The sequence below is a fragment of the Acipenser ruthenus genome, chromosome 17 (genome assembly GCF_902713425.1).
Source record: "Acipenser ruthenus chromosome 17, fAciRut3.2 maternal haplotype, whole genome shotgun sequence".
NCBI lineage: Eukaryota > Metazoa > Chordata > Actinopteri > Acipenseriformes > Acipenseridae > Acipenser > Acipenser ruthenus.
This window is the reverse complement of record NC_081205.1, coordinates 30,083,593-30,106,557: the sequence shown is the minus strand read 5'-3', so window position 1 is coordinate 30,106,557 and position 22,965 is coordinate 30,083,593. Positions and strand designations below refer to the sequence as shown.

At 37.0% G+C, this 22,965-nt stretch overlaps 2 protein-coding genes across 4 annotated transcripts in view; both read left to right on the top strand.

Moving 5' to 3' along the window:
* Nucleotides 1-3,210: 3,210 nt before the first annotated feature.
* On the top strand, nt 3,211-13,787 carry mfsd1 (major facilitator superfamily domain containing 1). Of its 3 annotated transcripts, XM_034039824.3 has the most exons (17): nt 3,211-3,424; nt 4,424-4,476; nt 5,666-5,778; nt 6,455-6,497; nt 6,771-6,838; nt 7,073-7,181; nt 7,629-7,731; nt 8,019-8,117; nt 8,590-8,701; nt 9,114-9,170; nt 9,638-9,794; nt 9,969-10,066; nt 10,329-10,441; nt 10,582-10,629; nt 10,726-10,786; nt 12,211-12,322; nt 12,600-13,787. In XM_034039824.3, the coding sequence occupies exons 1-17, from the start codon at nt 3,250-3,252 to the stop codon at nt 12,657-12,659; spliced, it is 1,581 nt and encodes a 526-aa protein (XP_033895715.3). In that variant the 5' UTR covers nt 3,211-3,249; the 3' UTR covers nt 12,660-13,787. The 3 variants fall into 3 exon arrangements, with proteins under 3 accessions (XP_033895715.3, XP_033895717.3, XP_033895716.3); XM_034039825.3 differs by lacking the exons at nt 12,211-12,322; nt 12,600-13,787 and adding an exon at nt 11,232-12,029 and having other exon boundaries at nt 3,213-3,424; XM_034039826.3 differs by lacking the exons at nt 12,211-12,322; nt 12,600-13,787 and having other exon boundaries at nt 3,212-3,424; nt 10,726-10,790.
* A 3,999-nt stretch (nt 13,788-17,786) lies between these two features.
* Nucleotides 17,787-22,965, top strand: part of LOC117423593 (schwannomin-interacting protein 1-like) — a 183,984-nt gene continuing 178,805 nt past the window's right edge. Inside the window, exon 1 of the mRNA XM_034039645.3 lies at nt 17,787-17,875. Coding sequence (XP_033895536.3) covers nt 17,831-17,875 — 45 coding nt within the window. The 5' untranslated portion in view covers nt 17,787-17,830. The remainder of the gene's footprint in view (nt 17,876-22,965) is intronic.

Here is a 22,965-nt window from a genome sequence, read left to right as displayed (position 1 = left end):
GTTAAAAAAAAAAAAAAAAAAAAAAGAAATACACATACTGTATTTCTAGCATGTGTAAGAGGGTAAGGGTAAAGTGGAATTGTATTCTGCAGTTTTTAATGTCTTTTGACAGAGGCCATCCTTGTGAAGGGTGGTGGCTATTGTAGACAGTTAATACAATACTACTGCTGGGCTTCAGCCCTAGGAGAATGATAGTGGCTTCACCCTCTGTATTATCTCACACGAAAAACACACCTTAATGTATTCATGCTTTATACCAGTCCTCAGGACCTTCATTTATTTTACTGTATTGAGTTATTTAATACACCGCAGAGGGAAACTACAGACTACACAGGTGCTTTAACTGGTGTAATATCATTACAAGGGGAGATTCAATCCAGGCTCCAGCCTGGCTATCGTGTTACATTGTCACATTTAGTAAATTGGCAGTTCATTGTTACAGATGCTTACATTACTGTTAATTGAACAGGGCTATATATTTAAAAGAAAAAAAAAATCCATCTATACAAATCACAAACACAGTAGTCCAATTATTCTTAGTCAGACAAGTTGTGCAAAGCACTTAAAGACCACACAGGGCTTGAGGGGCCCAAGTGGTCCATTGTTTCAGAAATGTCACTAGGGCTTGTAAAGTCTGTTCTGAACACTGGGTAAAATTAGCCTTATTGGTTGCATACTTTTCAGAGTGCAATGTTTTTTTTTAATATACATTACTAACACAAATCAAACATGTAGATGATTCAAATACTGTGTTATTATGTATAATATCTAACAAATCAGAAAACTTGCCACATGTATTTTTTATTTGCAAACAGTCCACTAAAGGGCGGGGGACCCATGCAACCATTCTGTGGTACACTAAGGTTCTATACTGTGCTTATTGATGGCTTCCCTTTTTTCACCTGGTCAACACTAAGAATCTTCAACAATAGCCAAGAGATGAATGAACTGTAGAAATGAATCTGTTACACAGCACAGTCAAACACAAAAGATATATGCTAACTATGCCCCATACTGCTGGCATTTGGATAATAATGCACATTTTATGGACTGCTGTTCAATTTACTGAACCTCCTACTATTTAGGTGCATAGCTGACTGCATTTGAACAGCATATACTGTCAATAAAGTGTGCATTCTTATGGGTGAAACTCGTTATGTGGTTTGCAGCATGTGTGAACTACAGGACTGAAAAGGTCTGTGTTTGCGTAGGCTTACAGTACAATAATTGTTCTGGGAACAGCTTTGTCACTTTGACTATGCACACAAAACACAGAGGTTTGGCAGCTGTGAAATTGGAGTATTATTATATTTTCTATTTATCCACTGGGATCCAGCCACCTTGTTCATATGGACATCCTGTCTGCTTCAGTAAACAGGTTACCACAGAGGAAGAACACAATACAACCAAACTAGTTCAGTGTGGTACTCATAGTATAAATGTATTGCAATCCTGATCTTTTAAAAGACCACAGGGTTTTGGATATACAAAGTATAACCAGGAGTGGGTAGTGAATACTTGTTTTTTAAAAAAAGATTTAGAATAATTAACATCAAAAGAGCTCAAGTCAAGTAGCACGGACTACTACATTGTTAGACATGCTTAGGTTTTAAGCATATAGAGGTGGAACTCACAGAACACCGTGTAACACGTCAGGCACCATGGGTTGCTTTTTATTTCTCTGTCAAGGCAGGTAATAGAAAGAAAGATTCAAAATTAAAGAAAGGTTTCCTATATCATACAAGGTAGCATACAATTTACACACATTATTTACAACGACAAAAAAAAAGCTTAATTTGTAGTGATTAGATTATATATCTGGATGAAAGCTGAATATACGCAATACCTTTATCAAATGTGAAAACTGAACTTAATCCATTACTGACCAAAACAGATGAACGGTGCCAATAATAAAGCAGGGTGTCTTTAAAAGCCACAGTAAGTGAATTGACATTAAACATTCAGTACTGATGGCCTGTTGATATATATTATTCATTCTAACATTAAACATGAACACCTAAGGGGTCTATTAAGCTAAACAAATAAATAACGCCACTAAATGCAATACAAATATAGATATAATAGGTGTAAAGATCCCGAGCATTACACCATTTAAAAAAGACCCAGTAAGTACAAATAAGAATTAAATAAATAAAATGGCTATTTACGCAATTTTCTGATTTAAATAGGTTAAAAACTTATAAATGACTCTGTAATTTACTGCATGCTAATATAATCTTCCTATGATTTACGGTTATGTGTCGCCCCAGGCACTGATTAATATAATGAAATACAACCTCCTTCCCTGGCAAAAGCATTATATTTAGTCTGAATTAATGAGGTACAACATGATTACACAGTGCTCCTGGTGGCTGGATGACAGGCTTGTTTGTCATCCCGAGATTACATTCTTTGACAGATGACTCAGATAGAACGAGTTGTGGGTGTATTAAAAGACATTTATGCCACTGCTATATCCCATAAATGCTGACTGAATTACTAGTTCATGCTAGTGCATTAGTTCATGTTACCTACAGTATTGTCCTGGGAAACTACTGCGGTAGACAAGTACAGTTAATACTATTTAAGTAAAAAATAAATAAAAAATAAAAACCTCTATCTTCTGCAGACGTTTCCGTTTAAACGGTAAGGCTACCACTGTTACAGTCATAAGTTAGCGATATAAAACTAATCACAAGTTCAATATTTTGGTGGTGATCATTTTATGATGTCATACTACTTGAGAGAGAATAGAGAATAAACAATCTTCCATTGATACACAATGATGAGCCTCTGTGATACCTGTTTCCACCACAGGAATCAGACATTTTCTTGGCAGTGAAAAGCCACCCTCTGCAGTAAAATATTGCTGATAATGCACATCGAGGTTAGTACATTTTACACCACACTGTATTTTTCCGCACAGTCATCACATCGCTAATACAGTAACAACTGTTGCTACGAATCACTTCAGGGAAGCGGAACTGCAAGCAACCCCAAACTACAAGAATTAACAAGCAGACACAGACCCCCCAAAAAATATGACAACTGCTTGCTGTTATATGTTATTAAAATAAAAAAAAAAAAAAATAAAAAAAAAACGGTATAACATAAAATATTTGAATAACAAATCACTAACACCGCTCTAAGTTATGTCGTACACCACCAAATACATAAATCAGCTGACCGCCCAACCTGACTCAGAAGATCATATGACTGCGAGTTGGTGGTTTATTCGAGAGGCAGAAGATGGCGGATCGAGAGGAGCGTAGAGGTTTGGTGCAGGGAGAAGATGATTCAGAGCCTTCCCCTTCAAGTAGCAAATACGGCAGTAGTTCAGAGAAACAGCTGTCGGCGTGCTGTGACCCCAGCAGACTGCTTCACAGAATTGTCGTGTTGATATTCATGTGTTTTTTAGGGTTCGGTAAGTCACGTCTGATTGGGCACTACATTATTTAACGCATTAACAATAGAACGTTTCCTCATACTTTTAAACAGCGTAGAAAGTATTTTATAAAATACAATAAAAAAAATAATACTTGATAATAATAACCATACGAGTGAATGTATGCCCTATGCAAACCAACAGCTTTATTTGAGGTTAGATCAAGTTCAAGTTCAATATTGGAATGTGTCGGTGACTGGCTTGTGACTGCTGACTGGCTTTGCTATAGGGAGTGTTACATTTTTAACAAAGAGAGTTCCAAAATATTGACAAACTAAAATAGATCATTGAGGCAATTTAAATAATAATAATAAAAAAGTTTTGTACTATTAAGTCTCCTATGCCATACCAACAGATGTCTCCTTCAAGGCATAAACATTAGCAGTCCTAATGCCTCTAATCTCCTGCAGTACAATCGGCACAGCGTTACACTATGAGGCTGAATTATTAAAGAAGTGTAACTTGCATAAATAATCACTGTAGATTAACTCTGATCCAAATGCTTAAGGCTGTTCACAAGTTATTCCTGTTTAACCCTGCCTTTTGCAGCATGGATACAGTAATGCAGCTACAATAGTGAACTGCCATCGTAGTACGATCAGTCAGATTTACAAACCATGATAACAGTGTCTTCACAATCTGTATGGTGAAACCGGGAGATGTGATCTATGCAAGAATGTGTGCATGTATGAAGATGGTACGAGGCATTCCCAAAGCACAATCAAGACAGTGCAACTAACCTAGCCTTTAAAATATCACATGTTTTATAGCATCTCCGGGAATTATTTTTTGTGATGAGTGTTGCAGTGGATTTTACATTAGATACTGTGTTACTACCAATTATTACAATAGGGCTCTTAGTGTACCAGGGTAATGTCTCTTTAGTTAGTGTGTTTCTGTATAAAACTATGTAACGCTCCAGGAATGGTGAACATAAGAATTACTTGGTGTGTCTTTTTTTTTTTTTTTTTTTTTTAGGTAGCTACTTCTGCTATGACAATCCAGCAGCCCTACAGACTCAGATAGTGCAGGTAAACCAGCATGTGACAGAATAATAATAGAAACCGTTTAAAATCAGAAGATTAATTAAACTCTACTAGTTTGTTCTCTTTGTGTAGGTAAAGTAAATTATGCAATTGAATTCAAATTAAATTCTCTAGAGCTAGTGGATTCTAATGATTTATGTTGTGACTGGCTTTACGCAGTACCTGGGCTCAGCTTTTCCATTAAGTGTGACAGTTAATACAGGTCTCTGTCACCAAGATGAGAATCAACAGACCTTATCAGGACATGGACGCGGCACATTGCCAAACCCTGTGTCGAACGCCAGCTCGATAACAGAATTGTGAATAATAATCAATGTGGTATGTCAACACATAGCCCGACGGTAAATACAGTAAGTGAGTTTAATATTAGAGGCTGTGTGGTCCAGTGGTTAAAGAAAGGGTTTTGTAACTAGGAGGTCCCTGGTTCAAATCCCACCTCAGCCACTGACTCATTGTGTGATCCTGAGCAAGTCACTTAACCTCCTTGTGCTCCGTCTTTCGGGTGAGACGTAATTGTAAGTGACTCTGCTGATGCATAGTTCACACACCCTAGTCTCTGTAAGTCGCCTTGGATAAAGGCGTCTGCTAAATAAACAAATAATAATAATAATAATGAAGACAAGCAAGCAGGTTACCTGGGTCTGTGATGTTTCTTTTTGTTTGGATGAGTCTGGTCTTCGGATAATCCCTGCAATGTTTAAAAAGAGGTGTGCAACCCTGGTCAAATTAGGAAAAGTGCAGAAAACAGTTATCTGGACTTAGGTTACTAAAGCTTTAAAAAACATAGAGCAGTTACATTGCAGGGTGTTCTCATATTTTAGACACATATACAGAAAGATTGTGTGTGTTTAATTTAGGCTGCACAAATACTAATATATATAGCAGCATATTTTAAGTGTTTAATCATGACCTTGTAAATACACCTGTTCAATTTAACAAACAAGAACCAGACAGCTAAATAATATTAATCAAGGTCTCTTAAGCACTCAGATTGTACCATTAACTTGGAATTTAAAGGAAAAAAAAGTTCAGAACTGGAGTCCACACTCACAATTCTGCTGCTAGTTGTCTCTACATTGATATGCTTGCACTGAGACTGACAATGCTGGATTCCATAGACCTCTGTAATAATGTAGCATAGTATGGTTAATATTATTATTGTATTTTTTGACAGGATATGGATCTGAATACGTACATGTTCATGCAGTTATATGCATGGTATTCCTGGCCAAATGTTGTACTTTGCTTCCTTGGAGGGTTCTTGCTGGATCGTGTTTTTGGTATACGGTAAGCAGCTAAAAGAAAGCCATTGAAAGTCTTGAATCTTTAGTAATTCCAAAGTGCCTTGAAGAATAAACATGTAAGATTTCAAGGTTTATGTTCCTGAAGGTGACAGAGAATAAAACATGTCGCACAAAGACGTTAAGTCTTTAGTATTTACTTCTAATATAACAGTGTATTATATTAAGCCATAAGAATACGTACAAAAATAACCCCTTCCTGTATCTCTTCAATCCCTTCCCCCACATAAGAACACATTGTGCGTTTGTAAGCTGCCCCGTTCCTGGTGACCAAAAGCATTGTTTGCATCTAAGCTTGGAGTATTTGTAACACTGATATGAAATGGCAATCAAACCTGGAAATACTGGCAGGGTGGTTGGGTGTTTGCATTGGCTGCTATATATCTGTGTTCTGACATTACCTGTTCAAACCATGACTTCATGTATTCATTTCATGAACCATCCCCTCTTGTTTTTCAGGATTATGAAACCATTCCATGAAAGAGATTTTTTTTTCAGTATATTTTGAAGGTTTCAGTATCAGACCTGAGGTCAATTATATTTACAATTACATCAGAATTGCCTACTGAAATTACAATTGCAATATGTTTACTCTGTTCTAAATAACCCAGCAATACTCACAGGTACACATAGACAAACATCAAAATGCTTTTTTTCTGTAGGTTGGGAACAGTCATTTTCAGCCTGTTTGTCTGTGTTGGACAGGTAAGTGTGTGTGTTTTTCTATCCATACAATATTCCTAGTAATACATACTATTAGTTATATATTTCTCTCTCACTTTTTCACAAGAATTGTTTTAGGATTGATTGATGTACAGTCAGTTAAAAGTCCAGTTGTTCATTTTCTGTTTAAAATACTTTAAAAACCAACCTTGTTAGATTTAACCAAATCCAACCCTTCAGTAGAAAAGCATGACTTTTAGAATTCTCATTTCTTCTTGAAGTATTCATTAATCCTGAAATATTTTGCTTCTGTAGGTAATATTCGCTGCTGGTGCTTTTTTTGGTGCCTTTTGGTTGATGGAACTTGGGAGATTTGTGTTTGGGTAAGATGACATTTTCCATATATAAGCTCAAAGTTCTTGTTTGTAAGTGCAATATTTAGTTTGTCTGTTATTGTCTTCATATTTAATGCACCGTATTCTACGATTCTCTCGGTCACTACTTTTCCATTCTCGTCATATAAATGATATGCCCTTCACATTACCCTGCCTCACAGGGGACAGGACTTTTTTTTTTGTACAGTCTGTTAAGCAGTTGTTTTAATGTGTTTGGTACAGGATAGGTGGGGAATCCCTTGCTGTTGCACAAAACACATATGCTGTCAGTTGGTTTAAAGGGAAAGAACTGAACCTGGTGTTCGGTCTGCAGCTTAGTATGGCCAGACTGGTAAGTGTAATGAGTTGCTTCAGTATTTTATTAACCAACCCTTTTTGGATGCAAGTAAGGTGAAATATAACTGGAATAATGCCTGAAAAGCAAATAGTTCAAGTTTACAATATGTATGTAATATCTATGCCTGTGCTTAAGTGAGTGGTACACTTTTTAGGTCACTGAAAAGCTGTCATCAAATTCAGTATGAAGCCCAGACATTGCCCCTAGCATGGCTGACTTGGGGGGGGGGGGGGGGGGGGGGGGGGGGTCAGCATGCTGGTGCTCATCGTACAGCTGCCAGCAGGTCTTTTACTAATTCCAGTATGTACAGTGGCCACACACAGCTGTTTCCTAGATGTTTTTTAAGCACCATGCTTTGATGTTCAAGGGGTTCAATTGTATTATAGAATTGTTGTTCATATGATACACCAATGTAATGTCTATGCTTTATTTTACCCATAGGGCAGCACAGTAAACATGAATATCATGGGGTGGATCTACTCCAGTGTAAAAGGCTTGGTAGGCTCTCCAGGCCACACAACACTTGGTATAACCCTGCTGATTGGTGGGTGTATTCAGTGTGCTTTTATTTCTTAGGGCAGCAACCACATTCAGATACTAATGTGTCCAATTTCCAAACAAAACAGTTTTGTACATGCAGCTGTTAAAAGTATTCATTACAATAGCACTGTTGTGTGCAAACCTGCATGCTGGCCAAGTTTCACATTTGATAATTGTAGTACTGTACATGATGTGTGTTGACACATTATGGTAATATTATCTAGTTCATTCTAGAATACACTTAAAAAAAAAAAAAAGTACATGTAAAATTCCTTTTCTTTTTTTTTTAAGGTTGTGCAACATGTATTTTTTCTTTAATCTGTGCGTTGGTACTTGGATACCTAGACAAAAGAGCAGAGAAGATTCTAAACAAAGAACAGGGAAAGACTGGTGAGTTGTGTGTGGGTGTGTAGTTTAATGTGACGATTTCAATTTAAATCTCCTATCTAGTTAACGAAACTGGCCTATCCGGAATGGGTAGGTCCAAATAAAAGCTCACTTTATAGTCATTTTATTGCTGGTTCCTAGCATAGTAAACCTAAAACCAACAGCAGCGTTTTAGTGAGGCTTCAAATCCTCTATCAGGACATCCCTGATAGCAAGATGTGGCATCTCGGTGGATCGAACAATCCTGCTGAAAGGGTTGATGGGATCTGAAGTTCTCAGATAGGGAAGTGATGTCCAATAAGGAAGGGAAGTGGGGGTCAGGGCCAGGCAAAACAAGTGAATGCATATTGGGGGTGCATACAGTGCCGGAGACATGAGCGGTATTATTAAGGGATCTGTTATCTAACACTAATGTAAGGGCTTTCATTTTGTATTGGTCTTTCTTTTATTTTGAATGTCTCTCTCTTGTCTGTAGGTGAAGTGATAAAGCTGACGGACGTGAAGGATTTCTCAATATCCCTCTGGCTGATATTCATTATCTGTGTTTGCTATTATGTGGCAGTTTTTCCATTCATTGGACTTGGACAGTAAGTAAAAAACAAATAAAAATAAGTATATTTAACAGAGCATTGCAATAAAAACCAACTACTTGTGTATTACGCAAACTAATGTGTGGTATTAATGAAGTTGATGGATTACTACTCTTGGTTGACTTTAATAGGCTTTTCTGGCAACGAATGCCCATTTTAATGTCCATTTTGAAAGCCACCCTGGTTAAGCAAGTGTTTTACTTTTGTGAATAATAAGCGCTTCAGTTCTGTCAAATTCTTTGTCACTAAGTGGATGTTCATAAACGGGCAGCAGGCACGTGTAGAAATTGACCTTCACACTGGCAATCCAAAAACGTTCCAATCAGAGTTATCATCTGGAAAGTGAAAACTTAAGTGTTATAATATCCAATTGCGTTTTACGTTTTTAAACTTTTTTTTTTTTTTTAAGGGTTTTCTTCATTGAAAAGTTCAGCTTCTCTGCAGAACAAGCCAGAGCAATTAACAGGTACAGTAATGATAGTTTAAAGATACTGGGCAAGAGAGTGTGAACCGATAACTGTTTAGATAAACGGTGTAAACTTGGATATTAGTTCCGTTACAGGAGGTGAAGTTATATACTGTAGATCTTGTGAAGCCCTTTGCCAAAGAGTTTTCTTGATTACTTGACGTTTATTTTAAATGTAGTGACAGTCATAAATGGTACAGGACTTACTTTTGAAAAAGGTGCAGTCAGGCTTTTAACCATACATTTCTTCTAAAGCTCACATGATTTTAATAGTAACTGTAATAATGAATGCCTTTATCTCTGGGATTGTTCACCCTGAATGCAATTTAAAACTGCAGCTTTCTCACTGAAAGATTGATTTGCTTTAGGATTCCATGTGTACAAGCTAATTTGTCTCTGTTAAATATTGGTTAAGCAAATGGTGTGTTACACTTTTGTCCCCCGCACCCCCCTTTCCTTCCCTTTAGTGTTGTGTATATTATCTCGGCTCCGGCGTCGCCTGTTCTGGGATTCATGGTGGATAGAATTGGGAAGAATATCATCTGGGTTATGTGTGCGGTTATAACCACTCTTGCAGCCCACATGATGTTGGCATTTACCTTCTGGAACCCTTGGATTGCAATGGTAAATTAAAACTTAGTTGGTGCCATAGGTGAACTGTTTCTCTGTATTTAATTAGTGTTTTCTGTGCAACCCATTAGTTGTTGAATTTAATGTAATAAAATGACAAGCCAATGAGCCTACATTTATACTATCACAGTATGTTTTCTTTTCTTTTCTTTTTTTGCTTATCCCCAGAGCTTACTTGGACTTTCCTACTCCTTGCTTGCCTGTGCGCTCTGGCCAATGGTGGCTTTTGTAGTTCCAGAACATCAGCTGGGAACAGCCTATGGCTTGTAAGTAGTTCACCTGAGCTAGAACTCAGGTATATTTTATCCACATAGCAGGAAAAAAAGTTGCAACTGCATTGTGATACCGTGAATGTAACTGTTATGGGTTCAGGCCATGCTTTGTATGATATTGAGTTAGACACATATTTATCTGAACTGACCTTGGTTACCTTGGTTACCTTGGCATTTGGTTACAAGTAGAATTGTTACTTCATCCATTTACCGGTATGTTTATTGTTGTGTTGTGTTTTTTATTTGTTTTTTTTAGCATGCAGTCAATACAAAATTTGGGTCTTGCACTGATTTCTATAGCTTCTGGTTACATATTGGACAATCGTGGTTACTTGTTCCTTGAGGTCTTCTTCAGTGCATGTGTGTGCTGTAAGTATGAACAATCCATCGCCTTTGCATTTGCATTATTAATATTTATCTGGGGGTGTAAAAGGGACCTGCAACAAGCTTAGTACGTTTGAAATATTGGTTGGTATTGATGGCTTCTGTTTGACGTTTTATCTTTTTAGTGGCGTTGATAGCTGTGGTTATGCTGTATTTTGTGGATCTTCTGAGAGGTAAAACATTAAAATAACACCTTCATATTGTGGGCTTCTGTACCCCCAAAATAAACAGGGAAGAATTAAACATGTTAAACCTATTTTTGATCCTAGGAGGGGACCTCAATTTGTCAGCAAAGAAGAGAGGACAACTTCAACAGATTTCAGATACAGAGTAAGAAAATGGAGTAAGATCTAGACATTCGGATGAACCCAACATACATGGCAATGTAAAGCCTGCATTGCAGTATTGCACATTTTATTTTTTTCAAATTTTTGATATACCTATTTTTGGTTTAGATTAGTATTGTAATCCTTACCACTATACTAAAGAAATTCTGTTATTCAAGGGTTTTGAAGTGAAATGCATGATCTGGAAGAGTAGAATGAAGCTCCCTAAATGAATTGCCTCTGATTTTTAAGATTTGGTTATAGCACTGCTGTATATCTCATGATTGAGAGTCCAAAGTAATTGTCTGGTTCTGCTGGGCAGCTGGGAGCAAGGCAGGATTAAGAGATAGAGCTCCTTGGTGGTCTTGTTTGGTTTTTAAAGTGCAGGCTTTCTAGAAACCACTTCACTTTTTTTCCAGAATAACTTTCACTATAATAATGTCTTGCAGATAAGGATTTTGAATAGCATCCTTCATCCTGAAGTAGAAATCCACTGGTCACCAATACATCAACCTGAAGAATCCTTTTTTTGTTGTTTTTCTTCCATCCTGGACATTAACACAAAGCTACTGATATGATTCGTTTCCAAAACGAACTTGCTTTTAATCTGTTTAGATTAACTTTACAGCATTTCTGTATAGTTCTCTCTTCAAGTTGATGATACATGAGCACTGTGTTCAGAAATGTGTTTTGTGATAAGTACATTTTAGCTTGGGTATGTCTTCCTTTTTATGTGCGTTCTTTACTTTTATAGGGGCATGATTTTTTTTTTTATAATAGGAGAATGAAATTCTCAAAACTAGTGGCGCTCATTGAAGTCTTAACCATTGTTTTAGTTTTCCTTCTGTTTTTAATTTTTTTATTTGAATACTGGCAAGTCAGTAAACTCTTTTATAGATCGGATATTTATTGGGCAAAAAGATACAGAAAACCAGCTTTACTGGTTAACTTTGTTAAAAGCATTCTGGGGTTGTCGTAAAACACTTTTTTTTAAATGTATGGACTGCCGGGCAGTCACACTTATACATAAGCACTTAAATAATCTTCTTTCAGATTGTAAATTGTTCTGACAAAATATGATGAGTTTTATCACAGCTGTAGTAATGTTAAATCTAACACATGTAATCAAGGAATTGACTCACGAAAGAGTTTATAGTGTCTGCCGATATTCTGAAACTTTACTTCTGTGTTTCTAAAACGGGTGTGCCTGGCAACTAATGACAAATAAAATCAAATTGAATCAAAAACGTCCTTTTGTCTTGTTTATTTACGATGTAACCAAATTATTTATTTGTTTCGACCTCTGGTTGTCGGACAGAAGCAACAGGTTTGGTTAATTTGCATGCAATATTTTGAATACTTAGTCATGATGAAGTAAATACAGTATACACCCTAACATTGTTAATAACCCTGCCAATATCGTTTCAGAGCTGAGCAAAGGGAACGTCTCCTGCAGCAGAATAGAGAGGATCTGGCTCAGCTGAGACCAATGTCTGCGTTTGGATTAAGAAATCGCTACCTTTCTAGACTTGGGGCACAGGTACAGTACGGAGGAAATGACTGATGCGTTCAGTTCTCAGTTCTATTTTACACAAATGCTGGATGAATAGGAAAGGGTTAAGTAATGTAAGATAGAACCTTTTTTTAACAAACTTTCTGGTTTCACGACACAGTATTAGCATTTGGTAGATATCAATGTACATTTTTTCCAGCTTTTGATTTTCCACAATGTGTCCCTATATATATATATATATATATGTATGTATGTATGTATGTGTGTGTGTCATCATTGTGACCTTTTTGTTTTTTGTCTGCAGCTTCCAGACCATTATTGCAGCCACCTGTCTTCACTTGCATTCAGAAGTGTCCTAAAATAGAAGCCTGGTACATTGTCTGCTTATAATGCCCGGAATTATACGACTTGCATTCAAACCTTCAACACCTTCAAACAATGTGATTTCCTTGTTATGCATACTGTTGATCAGGAGTTAGTGCTAATATTTTTGTATTTGTACCTACACTACCAAACCTTAGCAGTGTTGTAATCATGCCAGCTGTTTCAGATGCATATAGGAAGCGCCAGAAGATATGTACTTTTATTATAAAACTGAACTTTATTGTTGTTAGCAATATAACCAGTATCCAAAGAAACTACTTTTGGAAGAAGTAATTCAATTACTGATTCAGCTGATATGACACACACACACACACACACACCTTTTGATGAAGTGCTATTAATTTTTTCTGTATGAAATAAATGGATAAAGGTTAAAATTATTTTAAAACAAAATACTTTTTTGCCTCAATTTAACAATTTGATGCTCTTTAAGTGTTTGTTGCTGGACATGATAAAAAATAGATACATATAAAGTAATACAGAATAATATCTTGAATGCTGTCTTAGGAAACATGGCCAATACATTAGGTCAGGTACATTGTTTTACTTCAAGCCTGCTGTATACGTATGGGTTACACTAATGCAATGAGGGCTATGGTGTATTTTTGAAGTAAAGCTTTAAAAAGTGTTCACATCTAGGTTTTTTTTAAGATTTTTATTAAGTTATATTTTGTACTCTTGGAGAGCAGATGAGAATGTAAAGTATTTGGCTTTTGCACATAATGCACATTTCTATGCAGCTGGAACTGGAGGATTCTGAAAATAGTTGCAACTATGCGTAAAATCTGCTTAAGTACCATTTACCTTGTCATACCTGGGTATCTAATATAATTGCAATGGAAGGTATGAATTCAAGTCCAGAAGAAACCTTTACCTTTTTCACACTGCCTAAATAATACACAATACTGGGATTGTCATGTATGTAGGTAGTGTGAATAGGGTAATGGTGTGCATGTGTTTGTTTTTTTGTTTTATATTGTCTGTGATCACATTAAATAAAACATGGTAATACAAGCTTGTTCTATGCATAGTGCTGTGCATTTAAAGTACAAAATGGGCTATGTTCAAATAAAAAAATAAGCGTGGTACACAGAATCATGTTTCATTTGATTCATCTGGAGCACTGCACTGAGACTTGTTTTCATGTGTAACCTGGCAAAAGAAACAAGCGTACAAAGTGATAAACGCAAAATTAGTATATCACTAAAAATTCCAAGCGGCTTCCTGGTTCCAAGTCACTTCCTGTAGTGTAGTTTAAACTTCCGCTAATGCTGTAGCTGAAATCAAACCATGTAATCTTCAGTACAAAAAGTGAAGTGACACCAGGAAGAAATAGTACGTTTTCAAGTTTAAGGATTGACGTGCTTGTGTTGAGTCTTGTTTACCGGCACGTAAAATGACTTGAAAGACAGAAAGTACACATACCCCCTTTTTCAGTAGCCAGTATGAGGGAAGCTTTCCAAAAAAATAAAAACCTAATCAAATAAAGCAAATTACTGCAACATCATCACATAACCCTAAAAACTCCCCGAACAGTACTTCAACCACTGCAGCATTTGTAAAGCAAAAGACAAAAATTTGTATTACTATATCAAAATTACTAAACTGTTTTATCATAAATATAATATACTGGGTGATTAAAAAGTAAGTTTACCACATCAACGCACCATATCTCATGTGGTAAGCTTACATTCTAATCACCCTGTACTTCCAGGACTATCAATAAAATGAATTCACTTAACAAAAGTAATGCAAAATTCAGCAGGACATGGAATTTACAGAAAGATTACTTGCTGCTCACAAGGAAATAAGGAACCGTATACTAGGATGTCAAACCCCATACAGAATGACCTGATTTCATCCATTTCCTTTACTGTGCTAGAATAAAGCAATACATAAATAAAGGAAGTGCCTTTTGTTGCATGGCAGATTGATTAGATGAAACAACGGGGTTGTAATTGTGCTGCTTGTGAGAAGTCACCAGCCACCATTGATACAGAACGGTATCTAATTATTTTGTTGGTCATGTATTTACCTGTAATAAATTAAGTCGATAGACGTCCTTGTTTTTTGCCTGCCTTTCTCTTGCCTTAACTTTACTTATAAAATATTTTTATGTTAGCATTTGCGATTCGAAGGGAGCTTGAACCTGGCTCTCCTTTTTGTAGGGGGCGTGTCCCTGGCTCTGCTTTTTGAAGGGGGCGTGTCCCTGGCTCTGCTTTTTCATTTTTTATACCCAACAGGGAAAACAGATTTTGTATTGACAATGTCTTTCTGCTGTAGAATTTCATTTATACAGATGATACTCCAACATCATCATCATAATAATAATAATAATAATAATAATAATAATAATAATAAAAACGTGTAAAACGACAATGCAAAGAGTGTTAAAGAGTTTGCAGATATCAGAGATTTTAGAGGAGAAGAAAGAGGTAAAGTCATTAGTGGAGATAGAGGAGGGAGGAGGAGGTAGAGAATAGTTTCTGGGGGTTGTTAATGGAGGATTGGATAATAGATTGGAAATAGGAGCGTTTAGCAGAGGTGGGAGTTTGGTTCTCTTCCATTTCTTTTCAGCACAGCGCAGTTTGGTTCTTGCTGAGCAGAGCACAGAGGAGAACCAGGGTTGGGGAGGGGAGGAGACAGAGGGAGATGAAGGAAGAGGTGTGGGAGGAGAAGAGGGTGGAGGTAGCAGAGTTTATAGAGAGTTGGAAGAAGGACTCAATAGGAGGGAGGTGAGAGACAGCGGTGGAGGCAAGGACAGAGGGGGTGAAAGAGCGGAGGTTACGGCAGGAGGCGACAGTGGGGGTAGGTGGAGTAGGGAGAGAGGGGAGAGATAGAAAAAAAGATTAAATAGTGATCAGAGAGGTCCAGAGGGGTGACAGAGGGTGGAGGGGCAGCAGTCCCTGGAGAAGGTGAGCTCCAGTTGACGACCAGCTTTGTGGGTAGGAGGGAATGGAGAGAGAGAGAGAAGTTGAAGGAGTGAAGGAGAGGAAGGAATCCTGCAGAGTGGGTGGGGTTGGAGAGTTGGATATTGAAATCACCCAACAGGACTGTTGGGGTAGACAGAGAGGGGAGGGAGGAGAGGAGATAGTCGAGTTCATCGAGAAAGTGAGTGAGAGATGCAGGGGGATGGTACAGTATAATTAGCAGGAATTGACAGGGAGAGGTTAGTTTGATGGCGTGAAATTCAAAGGTGTTGACAGAGAGTGAGGAGAGGTCAGAGATGACAGACAAGAGTAAGGAGGGAGAGAAGACCTGTCCCACCTCCTCATCCAGTGAGATGCGGAGTATGGGACAGGGCGTAGAGAGGACAGGGCAGCAGGAGTTACAGTGTTATCAGGAGAGAACCAGGTTTCAGTGAGAGCAAGGAAATTGAGAGAGAGAGAGAGAGGTGGGAGACAAAGGCAGAGATGAAATCAGCTTTGTTAGCGGAAGAGTGACAGTTCCAGAGGGCACCAGAGAGAGTGCGGGAGGGGAGAGAGTGGGGGAGGGGCAGAGGTATGAGGTTAGAGGGGTTAGGGGAGCAGCGGCGGAGAGGATGGGAGCGAGAGGACAGAATAACAGGGATGTGAGAGACAGTCACAGCAGGACAGGTGAGACAGATAAGTACAGTAGTAGTGGGAGCAGGAACGGTGGGGGTAGGGGTACAGACCTGTCTAGTAGTTGGCGTCTTCCAGAGCGCTGTTAGGTTGCACCCACTCTTTGCATGGTTAACAGCTGCTAAGCTGCGCTAAAAACAATACTTGTTTCAAAACACTTCAATGGGATCACATAACTACAAAAAGCTGTGTGGAAACCAATCAAATTGCAAATCAACCTCTATTCAATTTAACTACACACAACAGTAGAGCATAATTAAAACACCACCTTAATAATATTAGAATAAACTATGATGGAATATGCGTTTAACAGCCAAATCGGGGTAAAATGTTAAGAAGATATGAAAAGTGTTGAAAGTCATTACTGCAGTCAGAATGCAAAAATAAGATTATTCTGCTGCAGCCCCAAGCCTTTTTTTTCTGCCGTCACTGTTTCGCCGATATTGCCGTACAATTCTGTTAGGTGTCAGCACTCTGGCAATGTAGTGTCGGTACCGTTTTGCCACATCTATTTTAAGTTGACTTTATTCAACAGACGTGTGGTGCAGTGACATTACTGTTTCGTGAAACTGCATGTGGTTTTAGTTTTGGGATAAGCTAGATGCATGTAAGGGTTCCAAAGTAATATATACATGTGGGAATACTACAATATTAGAATGCTTGGGACAGTAGTTTAAAATCATAATATTGCCTCTAATCATCACATAAGCAAATACATGTTTCAAGTTTTCTTATAACGCTGCATTCCCCTCTTAAACTGCAAAACAGCAAAGAAAATAATATCATCTAGAAACCTGTGGTAACCGTTTTCTTCAGAGGCTGGCAGATTTATTCTTCTTTAAATTACGTCTCTAGGCGCAATCTCGTCGCATAGCTCCACACATTATAATGAAAAATGTTACTTAATGTTGTTGAATCACCTTCGTATCACAAACATTTGTAATAAGTGTCAACATTTCTGGGAGCCGCTGTTGACTAACAAGTGGCAGTCATTCACTGCTATTTTGTCCTCGGATGAACTTCATTCCACTCGGACCTCAAAATGCAGGAATAAGGACCAGTGATTGATGTTGATTACTGGTCTAAACGACTCTGGTCCTGGGCGACCAACAGTATAAATCATGCAAGACCTAAACATCTCATTGGCCAAGAGAACATTTTCAAAGTGAAGGCTGCAGGCAGAGATTCCATTTGTATTTACGAATCCCACACTCACTTATGGGATGCTGAAAAAGACTCATTATCGGTCAGTATGCGGGCATGAAACAAACGCTAATACTCATTTTATTAAGCAAGAATAACCGTGGGGTATTGTATACGTATTTTCTTAATGTAGCAACAATGTTATGCTATTTAAAGCGTGAATTATTGTCTTTTTTTTTTGGTCTTCTCTTCAAACCCGCGTAATTTGTCAATGATTCATTTCGTGTTTACTCAATGTGTTCAACATGTATCTTTGTGTAGATCCTAAGATTAATACTGTCAACTTTGTTTGTGCATATAGGGCTGTTTATCAAGGGACTGGCAATAGCCTGCACACCGCTTCTTAATGGGGACTTGCGAGAAAACACTCCTTACTCTTTACATCAATCAGGTAAATGGATCGTTCGATTTATCGAAATTGTTAGGGGCTGGGCAAATTAAATCAAAGTAAGACACATAACTAGTGACGCGCTATGCAAAATGAGTGGGAATTATCCCCATACAAGTACATTCTCTGAAAATGCGTTCTCTGGCTGAAGTGCAGTAGTATGTATATACCTTAGCAGGTATTTTAAAGACAGATTTAAGAACGAATGTTGGGGCTCTACTAAAAAGGTTTCACATGTGGGTTTATTTTGAAGAATGAGAAAAATGGATTGATGTATAGCATGCTCGGTAAGATTGATAGTAAAAGTACTACAGCTTTAAAAGCAGTCGAGTCAAAGCTGCACAGGAGTGTTTTAGATTTGAAAGTGGATTTTCTGGAATTCATAATGCAGCATTAAATATGACGCTCATAAGTAATTGTAAAACGTAGTTATTTGACTAAGAACTTGCATATACTGTAGTTTATGTATTGCAATGACACCAGGGCTGGAAGAAAGTAACTCATAGAGTATATATTATATCATTGCACAAAAATCTCAATTTCTGATGTTGGTTTCACATTTTGTTTTGTTTTACGGTTAGGCAATGCAGTGCATTTTGCGACATGCATTAGTTACAAGTTATTAAAAAGACATTGCAAATGATACCTAGAAGTAGAAAAGTGCGGAAAGCAACAACGTTCTTGATCATCAGTTCTCTTTTAAAATCTTCAAACACAAGCACTGCAGGTAATTAAAGATACAATTAGCATAGTGACATAAGCATTCATTTTTTTCCTTGACTTTAAAACATTCCAGACAAAATGCTCGACTGGACCAGTTGTATTGGGTATAAGACAAAACTGTAATGGCCTGACAAGAGCGGGAAAAAAATATATAATGCCGACCGTTAGCAGAAACATTTTGTTATATAGGTTTTGGAGAAGCGCTGTCCGTTTCAGAACCACTAGGGACGTAAAACGCTCTGCTGCTAGCTGGAGGTTTGTTTCTCTAGATGTTTTTATAATTACCTTTATAATCTAAAAAAAAAAAGTCTCGTTTTGCTCTTTTGTTTTTATATTGAATGCCCTGTTCGTGTCCCAGGTGCATTATGTTTGCAGCAGTGCTAGCAGCGTCTGAAAAGATTTCATTAAAAATCTATTCAGCTGGTTTGACATATGAAATGGGTTTCATTTTTCATCCAGGCTTTACCGAGTGCCCTTTTCGCTTTTGTTCTGTAAATACCCAACACGTTAGCGTTCTCCTTCGCGGCTCTTTTTTTTAATTAATTTATTTATTTATTTATTTTTATTTCCCGTAGGGTAAACGTTTTTTTTATTATTTTTTTTATTGAGCTAACCAACAAAAAACTATTCCAGAAATATTATTATTATTTATTTCTTAGCAGACGCCCTTATCCAGGGCGACTTACAATTGTTACAAGATATCACATTATACATTATTTCACATACAATTACCCATTTATACAGTTGGGTTTTTACTGGAGCAATCTAGGTAAAGTACCTTGCTCTGGTCAAGAGTCCACAGCCCTAACCACTACTCCACACTGCTGCCACATATCCGTCTATAGGATACGATGTTACGAAGTTGTAGAAATGTGAATAGCTTGCATGTAGTTTTTTACTCTTATAGGCCTAGTAAACGTTTAAAGATATTTGCATTCTGTTTATTTATATATACTACTACTACGACTACTACTACTACTACTACGACTACGACTACTACTACTACGACTACTACTACTACTACTAATAATAATAATAATAATAATAATAATAATAATTCCACCATCTAATTCTCAAGCTCAGCACACGTTTTAAGACACTTATCAACACGTTAGCAGCACTCTATATTCATTATAAATCAATGTGACATGGTCCCTAGTTTGTGCCTCAGCATTCAGTCAAGGCTGATTTTTATTTATTTATTTATTTATTTTCCAGGGTTGTCACACTTTCTCAGTATTCATCATACTCCCGACAGGGCCTTGAAGAAACGCATGTGTTTTTCTTCGATCTGCTTCCCCTCGGCAAGTCTTTCTATTAGACACAATATATATTACCTTGCCAAAGCTCTCAGCAGGCGAACCGGACTATAATTCAAACATGGGCTTCTCGGTGAACATTGCCAATTATGACAAGCAGGGAGGTTTTATGTGGTATTTACTTGCACGCTTGGTAAAATCCCAATGCCAAAACCAGCTCAAATGTAACGGCGTTGTGCAGCTAATATATAGGACACCTTAATGAAGGTTCAATTTGCTGCTACTGAACAGAAAATCAACAGGAAATATACGATTGGTCCACAATTCTGTCATCAGCTGAGAAGCCAATACTTAAAGAATATTGCATTGTGAATACTAATATGCCATTATTGACTTGTTAACTGAAACATTTGGCCATGTTCACAAAGCTACAAGTCATGAATTATTTAAAAGTTTTAAAATGTTGATTTGATTAATTATAGGGCTCATTAAATTGACATTCCATTTCTATCTGTAGACTGACAATGTCTGCTTTTTCGCCTCTTCTGGAAAAAAATGTATAAGCTCTTAAAAATATTGTTTTCCTGTCATTATTCTAGTAGGGAATGGCTTCTGTTATTGTGACTTGAATTTGTATTTTATGTCATAGAGGGAAAAACTGGAGAAATTAGCAATTTCAGGGTTGCTAAGCAACCATATATCGGTATCCATCAGCATGCTGATGAGAAAGTCACATTACGTAATGATCATTTACTGTATTCAAATTGAAATGTCAAAACCAGTAATTTAGATATTATCTTTCACATAAGGCAGTGTCAATAAGCAAAGTTAATGTATGGCAAACGATATTGCAGGAAATAATTTGACACTCAGTGTCATTTATAAAATAGAGGAAGACACTGAAAAACCAAACAATGTAACTATTATTTAATATATTTCTATATATAGCCTATATTCCATTTGGTTAAGACAGAATGTGATTGAGAGACAGTGACAACCAAACAGTAAATGTGACATTGTGAGGTCAAAACTCAATTATTCCAGCCTGCAACAATTGATTAATTGATGAAAGTTAATAATACATTTAAACATTGGTAGCAAATTCAAAGAAACTCCAGTAAAACACTTTTTATTCCTATGGATTTCCACTTGAATTGAAACTGTAGTTTTAATAACTGTGGTATCTAGAAAACAAATTAAAAACATTAAGTTTTCACATTATGAATTTGCAGCCAGTTTCTCCTACAATGTATTTTGGGATGTGTGTTTTGACACCTGACACAGATTGATTTTCAAGCGAACAGCAGTAACCTCACCGTTGCTTTATGTGCAGCAACACAACAACATTTGCGTCAAATTAACAAAAAAAAAAACAAAAGAAATCTCAAGGCACTTTCAGAATTACAGCTACTGTATGCTTTAAGATTTCTGCCATATGTGTAAAGTGTGAATGACAAGCTAGCACCATTCATTTGAATACATACGTTTACATGCTCATTTCTTTTCTCAGTACATCTAATGTGGACCTTTTTGGATGAAACCCTTTAAGTTACTATCAAGCTATGAGGTGCTTCCAGTATTCAATAAAGCCATATTGTGCAGAAGGTAGTAGTGTGTGCCAGTTTATCTGACTGGAGAGAAAAAGGGTCAATAGTGTAGATGTTTCTGATGTGGATCACTGCAGATTCTTTGGAGTGTGGTTGACGTTTTCATTACAGTTTAACTTACACAATCTCCGTGCTGCATCAGAGTTTGTCATATTATAGGCAGGTTTGATTACCTGGCCTGCGTGGCATTTGTCTTCCCCACACACCTCCACAATTGAGCTGAAATTCATTTCTGGCGAACTGGGTTCTATAGAAAATTAAACCAATAGTGTATCTGAAATGATTAGATCATAGAAAGTATATCCTTTCTGTAGAAGGTATCATTTGGAAGCTCTTGATGCTCTTAACCTGTGGATTCAGGTTGCGTTTCACTCATCAATCATCAAGCCACTTCTACGAAACTAAATGTCAAAGGGCCCAAAGCTTTATTTTTAAAGCACTAATTTGATTAACACCTTTGCATCTTGTTTTATTCAGATGTACACCAATGGGCTCCATTTAGCACTTGGGCTTATATATATATATACAAGTAGCCCTCAAATTAATCTTTTGACTGTGGTAATGCTTCTTAGAGTAACTTGCCTTATACATATTTTAGCTACTTATTCAAGCAGTTTTGGATTGCTCAGTTCTGGTTGGATTTTAAAACATTATCAGTACTAGTAGATAATCCATTGCACATTAATGTGAGAACTTGCCCTAAGCATTTTAATTACACAAGCCAGGGAATAATGATCACATTTATTGAATTTATCAGACTCGTTTGGCAATCTGTGTTGTACTAATTAAATAAGTTATTAAGTGCTGAGACCGTGAAGCCTATCTGCTTTATTGGGCTAATAAGTAGTCTTGAAAACTGCTTCTTAGCTAATAAAAAAAAGCTCATTAGTGCTGTAGAAAGCAGTTGTGTATGTTTATCTGACATGCTTTCAGCTGCTAATTGCTGTTTGACAATACATCAAGCTAATTTATCACATTTTAATTATATTACCATACAGTAAAAATTCCAGCTTCCTTTTTTATATACTTTCTGTCACGTCTTCAGTGAAGTCTCAATACCATGATGGCTCCAAGACACCTGAATGGATTTATCTCCAGTTTTATTGAGGGATTACCCTTCATATAAACATATGCTGATTAGATTATGGTGGCCATTTTATGGATACATTAAAATAAAATAAAATACAAAATAAACAAATATAAAGCTGTCTGACAGAAACATGTGTTGAGTTTAGATGATATTATGTTAGCTGTTAAATCTACAGTGCAATCTACGCATTTATGTTTTATTACCAATGAAGTAATATGGTCTCTGTAGGCAATTATTCCGGGGGAAAGAATGTTAAGTATGATCACTTTCTTCTACTGCCTATGATGGTATTCACCATTAGGATCAAGTCATATTAATTGCTTTACCAAGGGATTTTATGTTTTTTCATGAGACCACGTTGTTATCTCCTTTTCTTTACATCTTATCTGTGGTTAATCTTGCAGAAATTGCATT

Excerpts from the sequence above, each read along its gene's own strand:
- mfsd1 (XM_034039824.3), top strand. The coding sequence starts at position 3,250 with ATGGCGGATCGAGAGGAGCGTAGAGGTTTGGTGCAGGGAGAAGATGAT. Across the intron at positions 7,182-7,628 it reads AGCTTAGTATGGCCAGACTG|GGCAGCACAGTAAACATGAA; the intron begins GTAAGTGTAATG and ends TTTTACCCATAG. Across the intron at positions 9,171-9,637 it reads CAAGCCAGAGCAATTAACAG|TGTTGTGTATATTATCTCGG; the intron begins GTACAGTAATGA and ends CCTTCCCTTTAG.